This window comes from Osmerus mordax, chromosome 5, assembly GCF_038355195.1.
Source record: "Osmerus mordax isolate fOsmMor3 chromosome 5, fOsmMor3.pri, whole genome shotgun sequence".
NCBI lineage: Eukaryota > Metazoa > Chordata > Actinopteri > Osmeriformes > Osmeridae > Osmerus > Osmerus mordax.
Window position 1 is genome coordinate 9,783,207 of NC_090054.1, and position 23,955 is coordinate 9,807,161.

The window sequence follows — 23,955 nt, forward strand, 5'->3', positions numbered from 1 at the left end:
CGCCACTGCCCTGCCCAGTCTGCTGCATCGCTAAGCGCCCTAAACAGCACACGATGTCGACAAGGACGCCGTTACCGACAGTGAATGAACGTGACACAGAGAATGTAAGTAAATCATATCGATAAACGTTATAATGCAGAAGTGGTCATGCATTGTATTGTTCATTGTAAACGAAACTAACTGACAATGAAGCTTGGACGTTTACCAAACCTGTCGGCTAGAGAACACCTTTGATAAGTTGTCATTTAGGTAGGTATCGCACGATCGTTAGGAAATTGGACCTACCTTATAATAATTGTAGTTTTTGGGACACGAAGGCTTTACTAACCTATATAGCCTACGCATTAGGTATGATTGCTCTAAGACACAGAAGGCAAGGAAACGGGCAGAGGTTGCATCGCAATGTAGCCTATTCTTATGTTGTAGTAGGGTGTTCATATTTAGTGTGTACTTCTGGGAGGCTACCTGCGAAACCTGCCCTTCAGAATGTTGTATTTGAGGTCCTGTTGAAGCACTGTCTTTTAACCAGACAGTCTGCACCCACGAATTGTTTATGATGTTGCACTTAAGAATTATTTGTTGCACTGTGCCTGATAAATAGACCGTTCCTTGGTTCTAACAACCGAAATGCAATTAGAACGATGCACTTGATTATATGCTGTATGCAATATAAAACGTACATTTATAAAATGTACATGAAGCAACACTATTCTATGCTATTTTGTCTTGATTTGAGCTGGTTAATGCTTGCTTTACTGTTGTGTTTTGGTCTGAGCCTGCCTGACCCTCAGGGGTGATATCTAGTGGGCATGCTGCTGAAATAACATATGAAGAGAATGAATGACTTTTGATCAGGGCTGTAACCCAGTTCTCTGGCAACATACAAGGTGTGCCTGCATATCCCTCAGAAGCTTCATGCAGGGATGGTGATCTTGGAGCATCCAGGAGGCTCACTTGGTAGTGTGCAAACCACTAAGGCAAAGGCCATAACGTAGGGGCCCGGGTTCAATACCAGATTGGGTTATTTCATGCATGTCTTTCCCTATCTTTTCCCCTGCTTTCCTGTCTCTCTCCAACTATCTATAACAACTGTTTCTAAAGAGAAAGATGAAGGGAGTTATCTGGTAAGATACCTTAGTAATCAGAGAACGGAACCTTACTAACCAAAGATGGTGTAGTGACAGTAAGCTTATAGAACCTCAAAAACGTATGAGGCCAATCTGCCACACATGGCCAAGACAGCCATTCCACAGGGGGGGAATGCACTCAAAGACCAGCGGAGGTACTGAGACCCTTACTAGCGTAAACCAAAGCAATTGCTCCCACTATCCAGTGAAAAAGGTTTTGCTTGACCTTAACCCCTGTGAGGTGCCGCCCAAGACAAACACAGTTGATCAGACTCCCTGTACTCATAAGCACACAAAGCACAGGCATAGAGTAGCCTATGCAACCTTGTTGTTCCAAGGATGAAAATGATGCTGGATAAAATGCTGTAAAATCAAGGGAAACGCACCCAATGAGCAAATTACCTTAGTGACAAAAATGGGGTTAGGCCGTAGCAAAACCTAAGCATCATCAGAGCAAAACGTGCTTGAAGAATGTACTGGAAAGGCATGGATATCACTGTCCTGTTTGGAAGATACAAAGGTTAATGGCACAGCCGTCTTAAAAGATCAGCCATGTGTACCTCTAACAGTGGCGTGACCACATCTGTCACACTTGTACATGGAGTTCTAACACCCTGAAAAGCCTACTGGCTAGAGCACTCTTGGAGTCCAACAGTATCCATGTTCAACCTCTCACAGGCCAAGCCCAAAGAGCTACTCTGTCCAGATGAAGGTGCAGTATTTTCCATTGTGCCTGAGACTGAAGGTCGAAGCATAAAGATCCACGACTTGATCGCTGAAGTGCTTCCATACCTGACTGACTACCTATGGAAGTTTCCATTCCACATACAGAGGATTCCCCCTGCCCACCCCAAGATTCAATATACTGGCAACATGAGTAGCTCTCAGTGGCAAAAAATGTACACCGCTCCACACTATCAGTTTGCATGTGTAAATGTTGGTAATGCAGCCCCAATTTCTTGTTGACCACAGCCGGATTGTCTGTTCTGACCAGGACATTGTGAAAAAGGAGAAAATGGCTCATAGCCAGAACAACATCATGGAGTTCTAAGCAGTTTATGTGCATGGAAACGAGATTGGGTCCCCATCTCACATTCACACCCCTAGCTTGTGAGTGGTGCCCCAGCCTCATGCAACACATTAGTTGTGATCACCTTCCTGACCATAATCACACCCATTGAAAGGTCCTCCACCAGGCGCGTTGCACAACCTCGCCAGAAATCAAGCAACATTATATAATGTAAGGTCACCATGATGCTGCCAGCGTCCAGGGTCCAGCAGGACAAACGCAGCACAGAGGTGCCCTTGAACTGGCACTCTGGAACAGGCCCAAGTGAGGATAGGGATCAGGAGATAGAACCTGCCCCCCATGGGGTTGTTCCTGCCTCTTCAGCAGTGATGGCATCATCACAGCAGTGATGGCATACTGTACCATCAGGTTGCCTGCTGCTGCTTCTTCCTTGGCAGGGTAGGATTAAAGGCTGTGGGATGTCTCTCGCTCACCCTACGGGAAAAAGGCTTCCTGGCTCAAAAACTCTGGGGGGCTTTGGGCCTATGTTGACCCTGGCCCTCAGGGACCTGGGTACCTGGGGGTCTTGAAGGCAGGGGGACTCTGCATGCCACTGCCTTAAGCAATGTTCTGGCGTGGTAATGGGGGAGCCCTGGTGGGTTATTTCCTAGGTAGAGTTGGAGCGCCTCCCCCTCTTTTCTTCTTCTCCCACCGTTACTGCATGGTGGTAACTGCAGAAGCAATGAGGTCTGAGAGTCCATCGGTAGGTGGACATGTCCCCGGCCCCAGATAGGCAGCACACACATACCGTTATTACTGCCTGTTCCTGCCTGCATATTCCTGCAAGAGCAGAGCCTTACTGGAAACGTAGGCTTATTCTCAGTCAAACTGGCACAAGCATCCTTGGCAGCCATAATTCATGTGTTCCTTGTGGTAAATAAAATCTAATCAGCTAATAAGAATAGTTGCTTAAATGTAACCAACTAGCCTGGTGTTCAGGTAACTAGGCTAACAAACTGCTTGGTGACAGATAGAAAAAACTGTTTATCTTTGTCACTGCTAATAGTTTCCCCACAGGACTACGTACTCCATGGTGAAGAGGTAATGCCAACACAGCAGCCCAGTCTAAATAAGTAGTGCTTAGCAAAATAGTGGTTAAGTCAACGAGTGGTCACCCTTGGACACACGTGTCACGCATCACTTTAACACGTGATGTTAAAGCTTTTGATTTTCACAAAAGACTCAATAAAGCATTATATATTTATTTAAGTTATGTTCACTCAATTTGACATTTGACAATTCCCCTCTCCCTTAATGTTATTGAAAAGTGGGCATATATCATACATGATGCTTTAGCAGTGTTCTGCAAACAATGGGGAATGAAGCCCTTCATTTAAACCAGAGGAATCCTTCTTCTTTATTTGACTCTAAATCAGGTTCGAGATACTCTTACTCTCTGTAATTTACTTGAATTAAATGCATTATTCTAAATGCAAACATATTCTTTAGGATACATTTATCAATATGTCTATGCTACATCTTATAAATAACTAGACTGATGATTTCCTCTCCTGGTATATTTGTAAAGTCATCCTTTGTGCTCTCAGACCTCCATCTCTTAACCACTCAACACAGCAATGCAGAATAATAACATCTAATCATATCATCATAGACAGTTTCTCACTGGTAAAAGATATTCTGACTGGGGCTTGGCTTTAGACTGCTCGACCACTGTTACAGTGTTTGAAATGAATAGCTAGCTTAGCAACATTGACAGTTGCCTAAGCGGCTAGCTTAGCATCACAGTGTGCTTAGACAGCTATCTTAATCTCCACAAGCACATTGCCTCAAGGGCTGCTAGCTGACTAACAGTATTGCATAACTGCTTGGTACTCTTAAGAGATGAGATGCTTTTAGTGCGGAAAGAGAAATGCTCAACCTCTTGTTATCAAAGTTGGTTCTATAGCATTCTGTATGCCTGTGTTTTTGGTATTGTTTAAAAAAATATATATAGGTATTTCTGGAATTAACCATTGTACTGACTGTACATGTAACTCAAGCCGGAACTCTTTAAATCACCTTTAGGTCCAGCTTATCATTCATGTAGGATACCTGGAGATGAGTGTGTCAGTGTAGTGTGTGTTTGCATGTGTTTGTGTTTGTTTGTTAGTGTGTGTTTGTGTGTGTGTGTGTGTGTGTGTAAGAGAGACAGACAGACAGAGAAAGTGAGTGGCTGAGGAGGAAATAACCCTAGAATAGATCTGTGCAAAGCTGATGAAAAGCAACAAAGCCACTTAAGTCGAGACATCTACAAGCTTTAGATAAAGACAACACAGCTGCTCAATCTCACAGGGACACAGGCCAACTTCTATACCTTTAGTGCTGGGTTTGTAAGACATAGTGTAATGGTATTAAACTGGAATCAATGCTGCTATTGCACACCACACACTATGGAATGCCTGTGTTTGCCTGTGTGGTTTGCCCTCTCTCTGGATGTACTTTAGGCTAGCTCAGATGACGTAGTCTACGCCTAGCATGGTGTAGTGTTTCCGTGGTGAAATGGGAGCAGGTGTACCTGGGTAACCAGACCGTGGCGTTTATTCTCGGAATGGGTGTGGTACACAGAAGCAGAGGATCGTGGTATTTTTTGACCTGGAGTGAGATCCACAGCTGTTGCCTAGGAGAAGGCATGGGAAGAGCAGTGGCCTATAGTTCTCCTAAAAAGGGGGTCCATCCCTATCAAGCAATATGTGCATTATACAATGCTAAATCATTATATATAATTTTATATTATAATCAAGGCGTTGGTTAAATCTGATTGGTGCACATTGTAGTACTTTGCCCATAAAAGCAGCATTTCAGGTCTGAGCAAGGGCTGTACAGTTGGTAAAGTTGTAATGTATTGAACAAGGAAGGCAACACACTAGGGCTGCACAATTAATAGATTTTCACGATTTAGCGTGATCGAGCGATATTTAAAATGCGTCATTCCGTTCATAGTATAATGTTTTTTTTTGCTTCCTAAAATATATTTACACAGTATAAAACAGTGCCCTGTTGAAGTTTTGCTTTCTTTATTTTTGTTTATTCTTTAAGGAGATGCACTGAATTTTGGTGAATAAGAGGGCCTATTTTATTTTGATGCACATATTTGTAAATTAGCAGGAATGTAGCACAATACGTATATGGATGTGAAAGCAGTTATAATTAGCCTATGTGACAATAAAATTAGTTTTGGTTAAAATCAACAAATAATCGTGAGAATTAATCGTGATCTCAATATTGATCAAAATAATCGTGATTATCATTTTGGACATTATCGTGCAGCCCTACAATACACACACACACCCAAAGACTGTGGGTCACTGGAATCAGATCACCTCTCCAGCGTTAAGTGACTTAACGCCGTCATCTCTGATTGCACAGAGAAGCGTTTGGCACACTGGCACAACCTTCTCAAACCAATCTCCCTAACTACTGTTAGCTTTTGCAAACCTGTGACAGAAATTCAGTGTAAACCTGAATCCGGCCTGTGTATATGGAGGCTAAAAGCTTGTGTCTCAGGATGTTACTTATATCCACATGTCATTCTTCTAGCACTCGTCGGTGGATGGATTCACAGACCCACCTGCTCCTCCAGCCAAGTCGGCTAGCCGCCACAGCCTTGCGCGCTGCCGTAGCTCCCTCACTTCCACCGAGGAGCAGCCCCACATTGGCAACTACCGCCTTCTCAAGACCATCGGCAAGGGTAACTTTGCCAAGGTCAAGCTTGCTCGACATATCCTGACCGGACGAGAGGTGAGAAAGAAAGATGTCATTTAAGCATTTCAGAGTAGGTGCCCAGCTAGAGAGAACAATAGCAAATGTTATTGATGGATGCCTTATCTATCAGATAAAGTATAGTTTAATTTATTAATGTTAGAGAAAGTGTCCACACACGTAACTGTGATCTTGCTGTGTTGCTTTAATTTCTTTTAAATTAGTTGGCTTGTTCATCCGCTAGAAACAAAATAAAGTTAAGTAGTCTGTTTGTAGGAGGTAGCCTACTGATTTGTAGATAATTCTTTTGTCTCCTGTCACTCACAGTTGGCATCCTTTTTGGTCTTTCAACTACTTGCACAACCGATACAGTATGCCTGAGTAGGCATCTTAGTAAGGTCAAGTTCCAATGACCTCCCTGAATAGAGCTGAGGCTAACCTTCCCTGTCCTCGATAGACAGACCTCTTGCCGTGACACAGTAGTGATCTGCTGAGGTCATGCAGAATCGTCTTATCTATCTATATATCGATCTATTTCCCTTTCTGCCGGTGTCTCTCTCTAACTGTCTCTCTCTATCTCACACATACACACATACATGCACACGCTCTCTTTCTCTCCCTCCCTCTCTCTCTCTCTCTCTCTCTCTCTCTCTCTCTCTCTCTCTCTCTCTCTCTCTCTCTCTCTCTCTCTCTCTCTCTCTCTCTCTCTCTCTCTCTTCACACACGCACACACATACACACACACATAGCAGTGACCTGACAGGGTGATGGACAGCCGGAGTCAGGGCGTTCGTAATTAAAGATCCTGTTTCCTCAGTGAGGGAGAGGTGACCTGAGATCTGCTCACTGCTTCACTCAGCAGGACTCGCTCCAGCATAGACATCTCCCAGGGTACTGCACCAACTTAGACTAGAGAGCATATGCCAGGTGCTCAGAAAGTAAATTGAAAGATCATGAACAGATAGACATAGTCAGTTTAGTTGTTCATGTCTGTTTCTTGTCTTTGTAAATATCAGTACATTTTCCTTTAATGTAATATTTGGAGATAAAAAGGAAACAAGTTACAGTGTTTGTAGGTATACAGATTTGGGGGAGGGGGGGGGGGGGGGGAGCGATGGCGGGCGGGGTGGGGTGGGGGACATGTAGAGACATGGTCACCCGACCATGTACATTTATGCATTTGTAGAGACAGAAATGACATGCCGTCGTGTAAATAAGATAAATAACATAAGGCCATTTAGTTTGTTTAATAAAAGAGCAAGCTATAGACCTGTTTTATAGAAAAGGTAACCTTAAATGACTTATTTTGTGATCTGGCGCAATATATTTAACAAAAAAGAAATCTTTTATTTTGTATTTTTTTTATTAACTTCACCTTCCGGGGGGGGGGGGGGGGGGGGCGGGACGCCCCCCTAATATGATGGTAGGGGAAACACTGAGTTAGAAGTGTGTGCTAATGCTAATGGCCTTAGAAGCTATCCACAGCTCTGTATAGAAGAGTGCTCTTATGGATTCATCCAGATGCACATGCATGGAGCAGAGCGAGGCAGACTGTTCTGTCTATACACACTTACTATATTTTGTCAAAAGACAGGAAATGTAAATGACTAATTACTACTGATGAACAAACTCCCACACCACTGTACATATGTTGGTCTGCGGTACAGTTCAAACATAATATTAATCACTGAACACCTTGTTTGTGCGTTGGTGGAGTTGGGAGGGGATGTGGCAGTCATTTGGATTTCCTTTCTTTTGAGACCCAATCAAAAGAAAGTGTTTGTAGTTTTTTAATGCAAGTATATCATGGAAACTTCAGAGGCAGTAGGTCAATGTTGGTCAACTGTTGATATATGTTCTCATTGCTGGCCTGTGCATTAACCCAGCCCAGTCACAGTCCCCTCCCCCTCCATGTGCACCCCTAAGAGAGGGATGAGGATAATGCAGGAAGGAAGGCACCACACCACACGGAACGATGCAGTGACTCACCTTGCACTTCTGTCGCTGTCCTTCCCATGTGTGTGTTTGTGCCTGCACGACCGGCATAGGGCCTTGAGCATATGGACCATGTGTTACGAGGGGACTGAATAATTAACAGTGATGCACGTTTCCCTTCTGTCACAGCGCGGCTGAATAATTCACCCTCCAACCCAGCAGACCCATTAGCCACCTCAGTGTGTGTGCGTGTGTGCGTGCGTTGGTGTGTGCGTGCGTTGGTGTGTGCTGGTGTGTTCATGTGCTGGTGTATAAGAGTGTGTTGGTGTGTGTCTCCTGTATGCGTTTGTGTGTGTGCACTTGAGAGTTGCATCGGATCCTATCCACATATAACATTTTAGAGACAGCCAGCTATCAAGATACAAATAAAGCTTGAGTAAAGAGAAACAGTATGACTTTTCAAGGGGGCAGAACGCCAAGACATACACCCACTTACATACACACAGTGTGTACATAAGGCCATCCTCCAGCACCGTCCCTGTCAGGAGGAAACGGGGGCGAGGGGGGGTGATGTCTGTCTGTGCACCTGCCCACCTAAGACAGCCTGGAAATAGACACCACCTGCACTCTGCCTGTCTCTCCACAGCCGCCCTCTGCTAGCTGCTCTCTGTCTGGCTCTCTGGCTCTGTCTCTCTCTCTCTCTCTCTTCTTCTCTGTCTCTTCCTCCTCTGACATCTCCAATGAGAGAGAGAGAGAGAGACAGGGAGGAGTCCTTTCTGTCTCTTTCCCCCTGGTTGTTCTCTCTGTAACCCGAACCGTATTTATGCCTTCGTGTAGATGTGAGTGATCAGCAGCTCTGCATGTGGCATTGCTTGCAGATTTTTTCAGGGGAAACCCTGATCTAGTCGCAGAACGCCGACTACATCTATTCAAGCGTTGCCATAGTGATGACTCAGCACTTCTCTGATTCGGGAGACTTGGCCAGGAGCCAAGGCCCCTCCTCCAGTGAAGCACACCAGTGTGTCTGCTGAGTCTTGAAGGACTTCTAAAGCGAATAAAGCTAACGCCTGTACATGCATTGAAGTTTGCCTTTTTTCTTACTTTCAAGACAATTGTTGAGAGATTTTTTGTGTTGCTTGCTATCCTCCTGAGAACATAAACAAGATGTCTAATTCTAACAGCTCTCTGCCATAACTGAAACTTCTGCAAACCATACCGTTCAAACAGATCCGACACCTCGTTTTTATTTGTACATTTTTCCCAGCTCATGAAGAATAAGTAAGAGTTAGGAGGGAGCGATTGGAACTTGACGAAGGTAATCATGTATATCTGTGTAGGGAAACGGACTGTAATGTGTGAGAGAAACAGGTTCACAAACAGGACTTGTACAATGATGATTTAGATGGATGAGCTCAGACCATAGGCCAGATAGACCAAGGCAGCATGTCAATAGTCATCAACCCACCCTTAGTCTGCGGCACACAGGAACCCACACTATAGTTTGTCCCCACAATCTGCTGTCTTTACCGAGTGAAAGATACTGTATTTATGCATCCTTGTTAAAAAACTTTTTTTTTCTCTCTCTCTTCTCCCCCCCCCCCCCTGTAGTTCTCCTCCTAGTTTCCTTAGCTTTGTTTGTGTTTTGCATCAAAGCTGTGTCACGACGCCAAGATGAAGGAATCTCACTTTGACATTCTCCTGGAACTAAAACGACTTTCCAACTGCAGAACAGAGAAATGGTGTCCATTAATTGATGTAGTGTCTTATACATGCACTAAGCACACTTTGTAGACCACAAACAAGAACAAAAAACATTGTACTGTAACATCATCTGACTTGTCATCTACTTTCTTTCTATCTCAGGTGGCTGTGAAGATCATTGACAAAACCCAGTTAAACCCCACAAGTCTACAGAAGGTAAGACATGATGGAAAAACACTAAGGAAAAGAAACTACCGTATGTCCAGACTGTAACACTACTCAGGTGCAGCTTTTATTAGAGAGTCTGGCTTTTGCTTGTTAGCAAGTTTCAGGTCCATTAGACTTGCTTTGCCATCTTCGGGGTACAGTTTGTCAACAACTGTCTGTTTTAGATCTCTGAATATGATGTTTAGCAGAATGTATCACACTCAGGCAGACGGGTGGTTAATCTTGTGGGTTTATTCCTCTAAATCTACCTCCATCTGACTGTCAATTACTCCTAGTTACTGTGGTAGTTACCCGACAGAGAACGTTAGACTTGTTTTTAAATACTGAACCCAAGTCCAGATTGCTCTGCTGAAGACAAACTTTTACACAGACATGCAACATCCCTTACACACATTTCACTCTTACGTATTCACTTGCTTGCAAATGCTGTACACTTGCGCTCGCATGCACGCACACACACACACACACACACTGGCAAGATGAGAAATCATTCAAATGTAGGTCCTGCATACGGGTCCTTGAATACAAACTGCACTTCTGAGAGGATGAAACAAGACATTCTTTGTGTTTGTCCTCTCAGCTATCGAGGAGGTTGATAGTTAGAACATCTAACAAAGTTTGTCTGTTTTAGCCTCAACATGTGGGTAGTGTTTCTCTCTATATATCTCTCTCTCTTTCATTCCCCCTCTCCCTATTACCCTCTCTCCTTCTCTCCCCCTCCCCTATCTGTTTCCTCCCATCCTGTAACTGACTCAATGGAGTGGGAGAACATTGATGCAGCAGGTCTGTGGTGCAGGGCCAGGCTTAATGACAGAATAATAACAACCATTACCTTCTCAAAATGGCTGCCCTGTCACATTGATGTGAACGGGGGAGAGAGGAAAGTGCTCAATGAGTGTCACTCCACTCAATGGGGGGAGAGAGAGCAGCAAGGTAATCAAACAGGGGGTTAATTGGATGGTTGGCTGAGTGTGAACGGCAGGTATGACTCAGAGAATTACCATGGTTTCCTCAAAGCTGTGAAAACAAGCACCGGCACCTCCATAAGTAGTGCTTAACACATACAAACACACAGAACCAGAATAGGCATAAACCATTACCGAATAATATATTCAAATTAGTATTAATAATCTAATTTGGGTGTTCTAGCAAAGAAGCATTTGCATGTGCCGAAATGTTTGTACCTCCAGTGCAATGGAGGCCTTTTATTTCATTGTCTCTTACTCTTGATGTGTGAAGATGAGTTGTTGGGTCGGTCATGTTCTTCCTGGTTTGTTTAAGCTTTTTCTGACAGTATAATTGTATGATTCCAATTTTCTGTTATTGCGGATGGTTTGGCAGTATTTTAAGAACCATGAGAGGCAGCTGTGATCTTATCTATTTATGATCCATAATGGTGCTGTCGGTTGGTGTGGTAACAGACTCACTACAGACTGGTGCTTTTTTTGGTTCATTTTTTCATGAGCGAGAGAACAGATTGCGGCCCTGGCATTAATTATTCATCTTGCCCTCTGATGTTGACCATAGCTTTGCTCGAATAGGGGTCAGACTGTATGGCTCTCGCACGGCTGCTTTTGTCAAGAATGTATGCAAGTTTACTGTAAGTGTGTGTTCGTATTTGTGTGTCTGTCTCTGTCTGTCTGTCTGTCTGTCTGTGTCTGTCTGTCTGTCCGTCCGTCCGCCCTATTTCGTAGACCCCTCCAGGCCTTTGGTCCCTCTCTAAGGCCCTTTCCCTAGACAGACAGACGCATCATCTGCAATGCAGACACTGGGCATTAAAGGCTGCTCTCGTCTCCTTCCCCTTTATCGAGCCTTTTATTGACTCATGGGCATTTTATCCTCTCTTAAGCCCTCTATATGCTTCGGGTGGTCACCCTGACATTGGACCTTGCTTAGAGCTGTTGTATGCATCCCATAGTAGTATTAAGCTGTTGTTTACACTGGAGGATTGAGGTGACAAATCTGAGTGTTTGAATGTGTGTTTGGGTATGCTTGTGTATGTTCCCGAGTGTGTGTGTGTGTGTGGGTGGTTGGGGGGCGGGCAGGTTGGCATTGACTTAATTCCCACAGACAAGTCTTTCCTTTGACTCTGGGTTGAATGGTTAGTGGTGAGAGGTGACCATGGCAAGAGATGGCTTCCAGTGGTGACATTTCAGTAGCTTCCTTCCTCTGCCAGGACAGAGCTGCTGTGAGGACAGAGCTGCTGGGAGGACAGAGCGAGTAAAGGGCCAAGGCCCTGGCCTGTACTAGGAGGGGCAGAATTTGATCGTTATGCTTTCAGATCAGCTCACCACTTGCTGTGCTTTGGGTCTGGTCTGGTCTGATGCAGTTTTGTTGGGTCTCTCTCACACCCTGTACTGTTGAATCTTCTTTCATATCAAAATGCCACTGATCTCTCTTTTTGCAGGCGTCCAGAGCCAGGCTAGTGGGCACACCATCTGGCTCTGTGGGCACAGCCAGAGCACAAGGCAATGAGACACTCACACCCACATGCACATGATAATCACACACGCTCATGCACACACTCACACACACACAGCTCTAGAGATGCTGAGCTTGAGCTTGGTGAGGGAGTTCAATATGGCCTGGGCTTAACCCACATCTCATCCTTCAGTCATAGTTTTGGCAACACTTCATACACATACTTACATAAATTCACACATCACACACTCTCACACACACACACACACACACACACACTAATCTGTAAGCAGTTGAGGAAGGGCCCTGGGTCCTTGAAGCACCAGCCAAAGCACACTGAGAAGAGAGGAATCAGAGAATCTGTTTTTGTGTTGATTCTGGCCAACCTGGACTGGTCTGTTTGAGAAGAGGGGCGCTGCCATGAGATGCTGACCTTGTTTTTGATCGGTTCCCATTATGCTGATACACATTGTATATATCTGGGTTCAATAATAGTAGATATAAGATAATATACTGTATATAATATACATATAATACATTTGGGTTAAAATGCGCTGATCCTGGATCTGTCCTGAGGAGGTTGGCTAGTGGCCGTGGCGCGGATGGTGAGACCAGGAAATGAGCTCAGCTGCGTTCCCAGGTCACCTCCTGAGATCCGCCACAGGAAACGCGTCACATGTCAGACGCGGTTTTTGACAATGTTGTTTATTTGTGACATTTTTCTCAACATTGTATGCAAAAAATAAAAGCTACTGTTAATCCCCTCACAGCTGAGCCAGAAACTCCCACCTCGAAGCATCTTTCTATCTCTTCATGTCTCATCACCTTAACCCTTTACTTATTCCTGACTAATCATTATTTTCTTTCGTTCTTTGCTGAATTGTGTCAGAATAACAAACTTTTACGGTACCTCGTACCCACATTTCCCCCCTTATCTGTGAACAGTTTATTTTTTCCATTCTTTCCTATTCTCTAGTCTAGACCCTGGTGAAAAAGACTCAGTTAAAGGGATCTCAGTTAGGTAGCACATCGAGCCAGTACAGGGCTCTTACAGGATAGCTGACACATTATGACCTTGCAGATGGAAAATGCATACTCAGCTCGCCTGGTGGAGAAAAGAAAGGGCGGTGTTTAGTAAGAAGTCAGAATACACTGTACGATCCAAACCTCCCTCACCTACATCTTCTTCTACATGACCACAGAACTGAGTTAGATACATTATCTTTTTCATCCCCCTGTTTTGTCTCTACAGACCAGTATTTAGATATACATTTTGTGCACTCTCACACAGTTTTTAATCGTCAGTATGTATTTCCTATCAATTATATTTCAGTTTTATTGTTGTGTTATTGATTAAAATGACAACCTATGCCAAATGTTTCCAGTAAAACTATGCATATTTGGAACCATTTAGTTAAAGGTTTGATGATTTAAATTGATACTTTGACGCATACAATATGATAAAATAATACATATTTATAGATACATTGTTTGAGTGTTTGCAGCTGCTGCTTCTTTCTTTAACAAATGGAAGAGTGCCTCACAGGGGGTCAGGCTATCCTATTGGCTGTTACATCTGTTTGTCTTATGGCTGTCACTCTGCATTAGCCAATGGGAAATCAGGATATCCAAGGGGGCGGGAGAACTCTGCTCAGACAAGGGGAACGTGATTGGACAGATGACTATGTTTGGAGTGACTCAAATAAAGACACGGGGAAACAATGCTCTTTCAAGCACCATTGACAAAGACTTTGTCTGACTGCATGTTGAAGATTTAATAATGACTCTCGGATGTGTAGTTTGTGAGTTATAGCAGAAGATTGAGAAAACACTCAGAGAAACAATGAAGGGAAGAGAGAGACACAAAGAGTTAAAGAGAAAGACCTCTCCTCTATTCGCTGCAGTGTTTGAGGAGGGGGGTAGGGGGTATTTACAGCCAGGCTGTGACGCACTATTGCAGCTGGGGACAGCAGGACTGGGACGTGTGTCTGGTTGAATGTCAGGGAAGCACGTGTCTCTCTTTCCTCTCTCTCTCTCCCCCCCTCCTCTCACTTTCTGTCCCTCTTGTGCAAGAGCTCACACATACTATGCTACTCATCCCTTCATTAATCCCTGTGTTGAATGAACAGCTGTGCTGCTGTGACTGAAATAACCCTCGGCCACCATGTGTGAGTCCAGTGTGGAGGGACCGTCTGAATTGAGCTCCTCTTCTCCCAGAGTATGAGGACAACATTGCTGTAATTAAGGCCAGTTTGGGAGTCTGGGTGCCTCTGGGTCGCCGGAAGTAGGTCAATGGCACACTTGATGCAGGGGCATTGTGTGTGTGTGTATTGACGGGTACACTGCAGCTCTACAGTATGTGGCTTAAAAAAATAATGATCCATCTTCTTTATTGCAAGTTGAACACACTTCCAAAGGCAGTTTGTCCTGAACTTGGTTGATCCCTGTCAGGTTTGTGGCTCATCTGTAGTGCCCCAGGCAGGACATGCAATGGCAGCTGGCTTAGTAGTCAGACTGGCTGGCTCTGTTTTTGTTGTTGTTGGTGTTGCTGTTTTCTCCTGCCCTCCACTACTCGGCTTCCTCCCTTTGTTTTCAAACGGCTGTGCGCGTGCCTCTCATGTGAGCTCTCTGGGGGGATGACGCAAATGAAAGAGGAAGACATAGAGGGGGGGGGAGAGAGAGAGAGAGAGAGAGAGAGAGAGAGAGAGAGAGAGAGAGAGAGAGAGAGAGAGAAAAAGGATGAAAGAGTGGAAAGACAGAAGGAAAAAGACAATTGGAGACAAAGGGAAAATAAGGGGGTTAGACACAGAAGAAAAGGGGTAGAGGAAAGGATAGACAGGAAAAGAGAGAGTGGGAGAGGGGGAAAGCGTAGGAACCTCTACTTACAGACCATTACTCAATGAGCACACAGAGGACCTCTACCCCCAGGGCTGTCTGGATCACGCGTGTCGACACGTGTGCTTACTAGCTAGCTGCTCCCCGCATGTGGGCTGGGGTTTGCGTGACCATTAAGGCCTGTGTGCATCGGGGTGTGATGGTGTGACACAGTATTGGAGGTATCTCGTCATTCTCCGCGTTTTCATCCAGTTCCTCCAGGTATACTGGGGAACCGCTCTCTCATGTAGGAGCTTTATTTAGAGCACTGCTCTGCCCTCTATAGAGGGAATTCTGTGTGTGTGTGTTGTGGATGGAGGGTAGTGTGCATGACTTAGGAGGATAGGGGGATGTGGATCTGTGTGTGTGGAGGATGGGGGTGTGTGGATGTGTGTCCTTGCATCCAGCAGCATTGGAGTGGAGTTGAAAGCAGCCTAGTGAGTCCCAGAGAGCAGTGCCGGCTCACGTTGTAGTAATGGCTGTGTTAAATGACCCAGAAACGCATTCTGATCCAGCACTTACGTAAGGCCCAAAATGCCCATACGAGAAGCTACGTCCGCAAAGGAATCCCACACATGCATACACACTTCCCCATCATTCACACACACCCACACTCCCCCATCCTCCACACATACACATATTCACCGCTGCATGCAAAAAGTTGACTCTTGTCTCTGAAGTGGGATGAGATCATTTTCATACTTTTCATTTGGACCGTATAGTCAAATTGGATTGATAAGAGGACATGGGATTAGAAGCTGCTCTTTCATAATGAACTGGCTGGAGATCTTACAGTATCATGACTTAAATTGATCTACAGATCCCCATCAGATGTCCGTTGGCCATATTGTCTTGTTAAGATGATTATAGTGAGCAGCAGGGGCCGGGTGGGCATACTGTCAGTCTCTCTTGCCATGCTCAGGAGGGCAGGGTAGGCATCTGAGGAACTGCTGGCTGGCTGGCTGACTGGCTAGTTCTGTAGGCACAGTACAGTAAGAGGCTCTGTAATGCTGCTTGTTCTCTGTGTAGGACAGAATTTGGGGATTCGATTGAGCCCAGAGGATTGTGTGGGTGTGCGTGCATGCAGGTCTGTGACATTTCTCACTGACAAAATGTCAACCATCTTCTTTCTTTTAATGCCCACAGCTTTTCAGGGAAGTCCGGATAATGAAGATACTAAATCATCCAAATATTGGTTGGTCTAAGTTTGTACAAAAAATACACGCTAATTATACTTTTAGGAAACTATATACGTATTGTAGGTTTGACTTCAAGAATACTTCCTGGATGGACTGTCTAATTCCCTCTTTCCTCCTTCTTTCCTCTAAGTTAAGTTATTTGAAGTAATTGAGACAGAGAGGACGCTGTATTTGATAATGGAGTATGCAAGTGGAGGTGAGTACACTTGTGCACTAACATCCTTAGTCTTATTACAGTATTCCGTGCAAAAGCAAAGTTAGTGCAGAAGGACATTGTCTGCCATATGGTTGTCTATGGGACTCTCCGCAATGTTGTATGCCCTGGTGTGTGTGAAAGCAGTAGTAACTACTTTAATGATGATGATAATGGTTAAAATGATGATGATGATAAAATATGAATATGATTATTGATATTATAATGGTTAAAACAATTATGACTATGATTATAATGGTTTTCATTATGATGATTATGTTAAATCTTTACTTACTTCTTCCAGGCGAGGTATTTGATTACCTAGTGGCTCATGGGAGAATGAAAGAGAAAGAGGCCAGGGCCAAGTTCAGGCAGGTGAGTCTCTAACCTTTATTTTTTTCTTTTTTTTTGGGGGGGGGGGGGGGGGGGGGGGTTATGATGTAATCAACATAGGTAATTTACTGTCAAGACAGATAATTACAGACTCTGAAAAACTTGGATGAAAATTCTAAATTCATAAATGACTTTGACTTTGGCTCTTCCCTGACACCTAGTGGTCGGGTTACTATTTTGAAGAGGATGACAGACTGAAATGTAGTGTACCTACTTTTTCTTACCGGGTAGATTAGCAGCCTCTAGAGTTGAGAAATGGAGATACTTTCCATGGGAATTTGGGGGAATTTATTTGAATTTTCAAGAATGATTTTGCAGTTACTTGTACGTTGTGTTCTCTTTGAAACATAAAATCCTGTTCCTGGATCTGATCAATCTTGTGGACATGTCCAAATTGGTTGAAGATTTACCGAAATGCCATTAGATAGGGGTGTTATCATAAATATCAATAAATAAACAATAAATAATAAAATATAAATATGTTGGGAATTCTCAAATAACCTGTGTAGTTTATTGTTACAGAAATAGGAGAGAGAAAGAAATAAATTTAAAAAATGTCTTAATCATATCCCATATTTTATCCATATTTCAGATTCCCCCCCCCCCCCACCTTATTCTGATAACTTCCTGTGACACACTGTCTAAGGCTGACTCAGCGGATGCATGTGTGGCACTGCGCGGGTGGTGGGTGACATGGGTGGTGTGTATATCAATGATGAGGCAATGTGTGCCACAACACATCCATTTGAATGATAGCCTCTTTTGGCAGATTACTCCTCCATCTGTCATAGCAACAGACAATTCAGTGGGTAATGCTATAGATTTGGCAAATGCATTATTGCTGTCATAAAAATACACCATACTCACCCATGGACACGAATGGAATAGAAAGTTGTGAACTTCTGGCGAGCATTATGTCATGTCTTATGGGGGCTGTAACCACACACACAGCAGTAGGTACTAGACTGTTAGATCTAGGCCTGCACAGTGAACACATGTGAGACTGCAAAGAACGGTCCAGATGGCTCTCGGCGCCCATGATGAATCACCCCTGTGTGTGTGTGTGTTCCAGATAGTGTCTGCTGTGCAGTACTGTCACCAGAGGAGGATAGTGCACAGGGATTTGAAGGTAGGAGTCAGCCTTATCGAATCAACAGGTTGCCACGTCACATGAAATACATTGCATACAACCTCCTGTGTATTTTGTTTGAGCTCTTTTCTTCATTCTTTCTTCCTTGCCCCTCCCCCTACCATACACACACACACATACATACATACATACTTACGCCCACACACACACACACACACTGAAACCCCCGCCCCCCCCCCCACTTAGGCAGAGAACCTGCTCCTGGACGCAGACATGAACATCAAGATCGCAGACTTCGGCTTCAGTAACGAGTTCACGCTGGGCAGCAAGCTGGACACGTTCTGCGGCTCCCCTCCCTACGCCGCCCCGGAGCTCTTCCAGGGGAAGAAGTATGACGGGCCCGAGGTGGACGTCTGGAGCCTAGGGGTCATCCTCTACACCCTGGTCAGCGGGTCACTGCCCTTCGACGGACAGAACCTCAAGGTGTGTATGTCTGTGTTTGTGTATGTGTGTGTGTGCTTCTGTGTGTTTAGGGGGTTCTGTTAGGTGGAGATACAGGAAGCCTGTTAACGTACTCATCCCTCTGTGTCCTTGGCTGTACTTGTGTCTGTGCTGTTATGCAGGAGCTGAGGGAGAGAGTTCTCCGAGGAAAGTACCGGATCCCGTTCTACATGTCTACCGACTGTGAGAACCTGCTGAAGAAGCTGCTCGTGCTCAACCCTGGCAAACGAGGAAGTTTGGATGTAAACACATATAAATACACACACGCTCAGAATACTGTACTTTGTTAAAAATAAAAATAAAACGTAATAGAGGGTTATTGAAGGAAGAGGACCCTTCTCCACACTGGACAATATTGACTTTAATTTCACAGAGGGTAACGAACTCAGTAGGTTTTTGTGTACGTGTGAGTGTTTATATTGGCTCATGTGTGTGGGTGTATGTGTTTGTGTTTGTATCCAGTCGTGTGTTCTGGAATGTGCTAATCTTTGCAACGGAGTAGTGTGTTTCGCTCTGTACCACTCTCTCCTCCTCTGACTCATCCCTCAGCCCTCCTTCCCACTCACCACACCTACCCCTTCCTGTCTGATGCTAACCCACTCTTTCTGTCGTTCCAGCCAATGGCTCAACTCCGTTTTATTGGCCCATAGTCCTCTGTTTAACCATTCTTTGCCTCTAATCTTCTCAATTATTAACCTTATTTCTAATCCTTAATCCTGTGCACCTGTCTGCCTTGGCGCCTCACAAATCCAACCAGATAGAGATTACACTGATAAAGACAAATGAGATCCAGAGATCAATGTGAGATTGAGAGATTTAATGTTGATGACGACTGCCCTATCAACCCAGATTAGTACATCATAGAAATACATCATCAGATGTGTTCATTGACGTGTTTAAGTATCCCTTTCAAATTATTTAAATAATTCACACTGAAACCAAATTGTTCCAATGGGATTTTATGTGCATACGGTTTGGAATGGAATTAAAATGGAAATAATTCATCTTAAAATGACATCTTCAAGGAACTTTATCCTATATGTTGAGAGTGCCTAAATATGACTCTGTTCCCTACAGCAAATCATGAAAGACCACTGGATGAATGTGGGCCACGAAGAGGAGGAACTGAAACCCTACCATGAGCCTGAGACCGACTTCAATGACTCGGCCCGGATAGGTGTGTGTGTGTTTGTGAGATAAGGAAATAAAGTTGTTATGGTGATGGGTGTGGTCTGAATTAAGCATACTTCTTTGATTGATATACAGCACTGTGCAGAAGTCTTATGCATCCAATAATTTATTCATGAATATTGTCTAATATATGTATTTTTTGTCTTTTGTGCTGCAGTAGTGCAAAGTGCAATTTTGCCAAAATGTTTGTTTAGTATTTTCATTTCATTATGTCTTAAAACTTTTTATCTTTACTTAAATTAAATTAAATTGTGCCTAAGACCATTTGCACAGTACCATATTTATTAGGTATGTTTTTCTCTGAAGGTTGTCATGGTTAAAGTCAATCTGTCCCCATGTGTGTGTGACAGAGCTGATGGTGACGATGGGTTTCCCAAAGGACGAAATCACTGAGTCTCTTCTGGGCCAGAAGTATGATGAGGTCATGGCCACCTACCTCCTGCTGGGGAGGAAAACTCCAGAGGTCAGCACTTTTACTTCCAAAACCCATAACCTGTTCATTACTTCATGCATTATCACAGTATTTTGTAATTGTGTGTTTCTGTGTGTACAGTTCGAGGGCAGCGAGTCCCAGTCCAACAGCAACTTGGGCCAGCGACAACGACCCACCAGCGAACTCAACACCAGCTCCAGCCAATCACCTACCCACCTCAAGGTCACACGCAGCATCTCAGCTAATCAGAAGCAGCGGCGCTACAGTGATCATGGTGGGGATGATGATGATGTCATAGAGAAGCCAAGTAAAGTACCAGTCCCTCCCGGCTCTGAGAGTGCTGAGGCCTTCTGGGGAGGGAGAAGTTGCCCATAGAGACAGATCTCAGAATAGTCCACTCTCCCTCAATCCCACTTTAACTTACCGTATGCGAAGGAGACATGCAATGCTGTTATCAAATCAGAATGTATGGCCAGTTAGGATGCTCAGGACCTTGAGAGTAGGACTAGGTGTATCCACTTTGATTTCAACCAGAACTAGGTGTGGAATCTCTAGACAGGCCTGTCTAGAGATTGAGTGTGCTGCTTCCAAGCTCTGGTTCTGGAGCAACTTTCTCCCTCTCCTTGTGGGCGCATGGTGTCTGGTGCCATCTACTGGCTGCCTCCCTTCCTGCAGCTTTCTAAATAATGGCACCTCAAAGCATGAATGGAGAGAAGAGCTTTGCTGTGTACTTGCTTTTCTGGCTTCTATCTTCACCCATTGATTTTCTATAGAACATTCTGGTATCCAGTACACACACATGCTTTAGGTTATGGCTCTCGTTGGTTTGGCATGTGCAGTTGTGTGACAGTCTGTGCCCGGGCATTCTCTCCCTCAAAGTCACTGTGTTTACCAAATATTATAAGATTTAGTATAATAAAAGTGTGTGCAAAACTGTTATTTGATGTGTGTGTGTTCTCCAGTGGGTCCGTCTGTGCCCCCTGCGGTGTCGTACTCTAAGCGCGGTCAGGCCCTGAGTGTGGAGAGTGACCACCGGGAGGAATGGGACGGCGCTCGCCGGCTGGAGCTGGCGTCCTCTAAGGGGGATGTCGCAGCCTCGCCATCGGGGGTGCAGGAGAGGAAGAAAGTGACCAGCGCTGTGGGGGTAAGACACGCACACCAACTAAGTACTTGATGTCACATTTTGATGTCGCTGGGATATTGTCTGGGATGTGAAGATGGCCTCTCTTCTTCTGTGTTTTTTCCTGCTTTCCATACTTTTCTCTTTTTTCTTCACTCTTCTCGTCTCCTTTCTCCTCCTCTCCTATCCTGTCATTTCCTGATTCAGACTAACGGAGGAATGACTCGTAGGAACACATATGTGTGTGAACGGACCTCAACAGACCGCCACTCTGCTATCCCCAACGGAAAAGACAGCAGGTGGGCAGCCGACGTTGCCACCAGTAGCTGATTCCTATTGATTACTGTCTACTTTGCTTGCTTGGCTGGGTATTCTGACCACATCAACCATTGCTGTCTCTCTGTCTTTGTCCCTCCATCTGTCTCCTTCTCTCTCTCTCTCCCACATTTCTCTCCTTCTTCCTTTGTCTCTCTTTTTCTTTCTTTCTCTCTCTCCCTCCCTCAGTCTAACCGAGGTGTCTGGTAGCTCCCTGTCTGCCTGCGGATCTGCACTGAGCTCCACGCGGCCTCGTCACACCAAATCCATGTCGTCGTCAGGACACCCGTCCAAGAGCACGCTGCCCCCTATTGACGACAACAGTGAACTCAAAGCAGGGTGAGCTGGGCGGCACCATTGGAAATGCACCTGGAATGACTAAGGTGCCCTTTTTACACATTGTGTGTGTGTGTGTGTCGCAGTTCCTCTCCGCGGGGGCCGCCCACCTCCCCGTCCGTCCATAGCATCAGCACCCCCGAGAAGAACCGCTTCCCGCGGGGAACCACGAGCCGCAGCACCTTCCACGGTGCCCAGCTCCGAGACCGCCGCAGCGCAACCTACAACGGCCCCCCTGCCTCCCCCACCCTCTCCCACGACACCGGGGCTCTGGCCCAGCAGCGCAGGGGCACCTCCACGGGCATCATCAGCAAGATCACCTCCAAGTTTGTCCGCAGGTCAGTCGAGTCGTACCGTCTGGAGACACACAGGGCGATGATTCCAGTATCATTCACGTCACTAGTACACTCTCTCTCCCTCTCAAGCTCTCTGGAGTTCCCTGATGTACACATTCACCCTGTTTCTAATTTAGCTTGCCACTCAGCACCTTGCACTTATTTGTAAATGGCCACTGCCCATCTATAGAACAGCCAGTGTTCTATGACACCTTATTACAGTCCCACCAGTAGACTCACAGCAGTCTTCCTTTGCTTCTCTTCCTCCATAGAGCTATGTCTTTCAGGGCATCCACGAGGTAGGACAACACAACGCTGCCTGGTCCTGTCCCCATTACTGTAACTCTCTGCCCACTGTCTCCTGAGCCACTGTTGTCCTTGCCTCTTTTATGTCCTTGTCTTGTGCCCACTCCCTTACAGCAACATCCTCTTTGGTCTTAAACCCTGCCCAACAGCCTGTCACTGCTGGTGTCCAATCCTAAATGGGTGCATGTCAATTGTCTGACGCTGCTTCCTTGTCAGATCTGCACAGGTGGAAAGTGGAATCTTTGCTCCACAGTTCTGTCATATTAGTACAGTTTTGTGAAAAGGACATAGAAAGGGGGACATACTGTATTTAGACTTCTGCCATGCAGCTAACACTTTGCCACCTCAACTGTGCCTTGACCCCTGACCCTGGTACCCCTGATACACAGTAGGAGTGTCCCTCCCTGGCATGACAACCCAAACCTGAGGATGATGTGGATGATGATGATATTGAAGGGTTATATGTGATGGACATACAGAGCTAAATGCACAAAGCTCCTTTTTTCATGTGTGAGCTGTTCTCCTGGTGTTTCAGGCTTCCTAGTGAGGGAGAGACCAGCACCAGGACAGAAACACCCAGGTGAGACCTCCAAATGTAAACCAAAGAATATCTACCGTACAGGCTAGGGGCATCAAATGTTTTTTCCTTTAACTTCAACTTTTGTTTAAGTCTCTCATCTCTCCCTCTCATCTCTCCCTTTCTATCTTTTCCTTCTCTCTCTCTCTCTCTCTCTCTTCTCTCGCTCCCTCTGTAGGAGTGCGTCTGGGGAGACCAAGGATGACGGCTCCTCCAAGCCTCGCTCGCTGCGTTTCACCTGGAGCATGAAGACCACTTCCTCCATGGAGCCCGCCGAGATGATGAAGGAGATCCGGAAAGTTCTCGATGCCAACAGCTGCGACTACGAGCAGCGGGAACGCTTCCTGCTCTTCTGCGTCCATGGTGACGCTCGCCAGGACAACCTTGTCCAATGGGAGATGGAGGTGTGCAAGCTGCCTCGACTATCCCTAAACGGAGTGCGCTTCAAAAGAATATCGGGCACGTCCATCGCCTTCAAGAATATCGCCTGCAAAATCGCCAACGAGCTCAAACTGTGACGGAGGGATACAACAGTGGTCAGAGTTTCAGTCATGACTAAGACCTCACGCAGCACTTGGAGGAAGTCGCCTTTCAGAATCAGGGTGGAATTTAGGCTAGTGCTGGGCAATGCTGGCCTTGAATGTACAGGGCAGTGGGACATAGAGATACTGCTATTTTCACCTTCAACAGAGGGTAGCAATGGGCCTTCTTGTCCATCCCAATATCTGTCTGTGACTTTTCCTCTCTCTGTCTTTCTCTCTTCCTCTCTCTGTCTTTCTCTCTTCCTCTCTCTGTCTCTCTCTGTATCTCTCTCTCTCTCTCTGCCAGATGAACCACTGCCCTCTTAGTTGAATTCATTCATGTAAAACATGCAGTATGCAACTTGAAGATGACCCTCCCTGCAATAATCTT

The 23,955-nt window shown here is 45.2% G+C and overlaps 1 protein-coding gene across 2 annotated transcripts; it reads left to right on the forward strand.

The window, feature by feature from the left end:
• LOC136942925 (serine/threonine-protein kinase MARK1-like) lies at positions 1-23,877 on the forward strand. Of its 2 annotated transcripts, none has more exons than XM_067235988.1 (18): positions 1-104; positions 5,734-5,934; positions 9,694-9,747; positions 16,201-16,249; positions 16,384-16,449; positions 16,751-16,821; positions 17,912-17,968; positions 18,176-18,412; positions 18,553-18,672; positions 19,508-19,607; positions 19,972-20,084; positions 20,175-20,361; positions 21,017-21,198; positions 21,382-21,473; positions 21,679-21,828; positions 21,912-22,163; positions 23,002-23,046; positions 23,222-23,877. In XM_067235988.1, exons 1-18 carry the CDS (start codon positions 54-56, stop codon positions 23,559-23,561), a joined length of 2,367 nt encoding a protein of 788 aa, XP_067092089.1. In that variant the 5' UTR covers positions 1-53; the 3' UTR covers positions 23,562-23,877. The 2 variants fall into 2 exon arrangements, with proteins under 2 accessions (XP_067092089.1, XP_067092090.1); XM_067235989.1 differs by having other exon boundaries at positions 20,175-20,328.
• The last annotated feature ends 78 nt before the right edge of the window (positions 23,878-23,955 follow it).

Coding starts and splice junctions, on each gene's coding strand:
- LOC136942925 (XM_067235988.1), top strand. CDS start 54: ATGTCGACAAGGACGCCGTTACCGACAGTGAATGAACGTGACACAGAG. Junction 105..5,733: donor ATGAACGTGACACAGAGAAT/GTAAGTAAATCA, acceptor TCATTCTTCTAG/CACTCGTCGGTGGATGGATT. Junction 19,608..19,971: donor CAATGACTCGGCCCGGATAG/GTGTGTGTGTGT, acceptor TGTGTGTGACAG/AGCTGATGGTGACGATGGGT.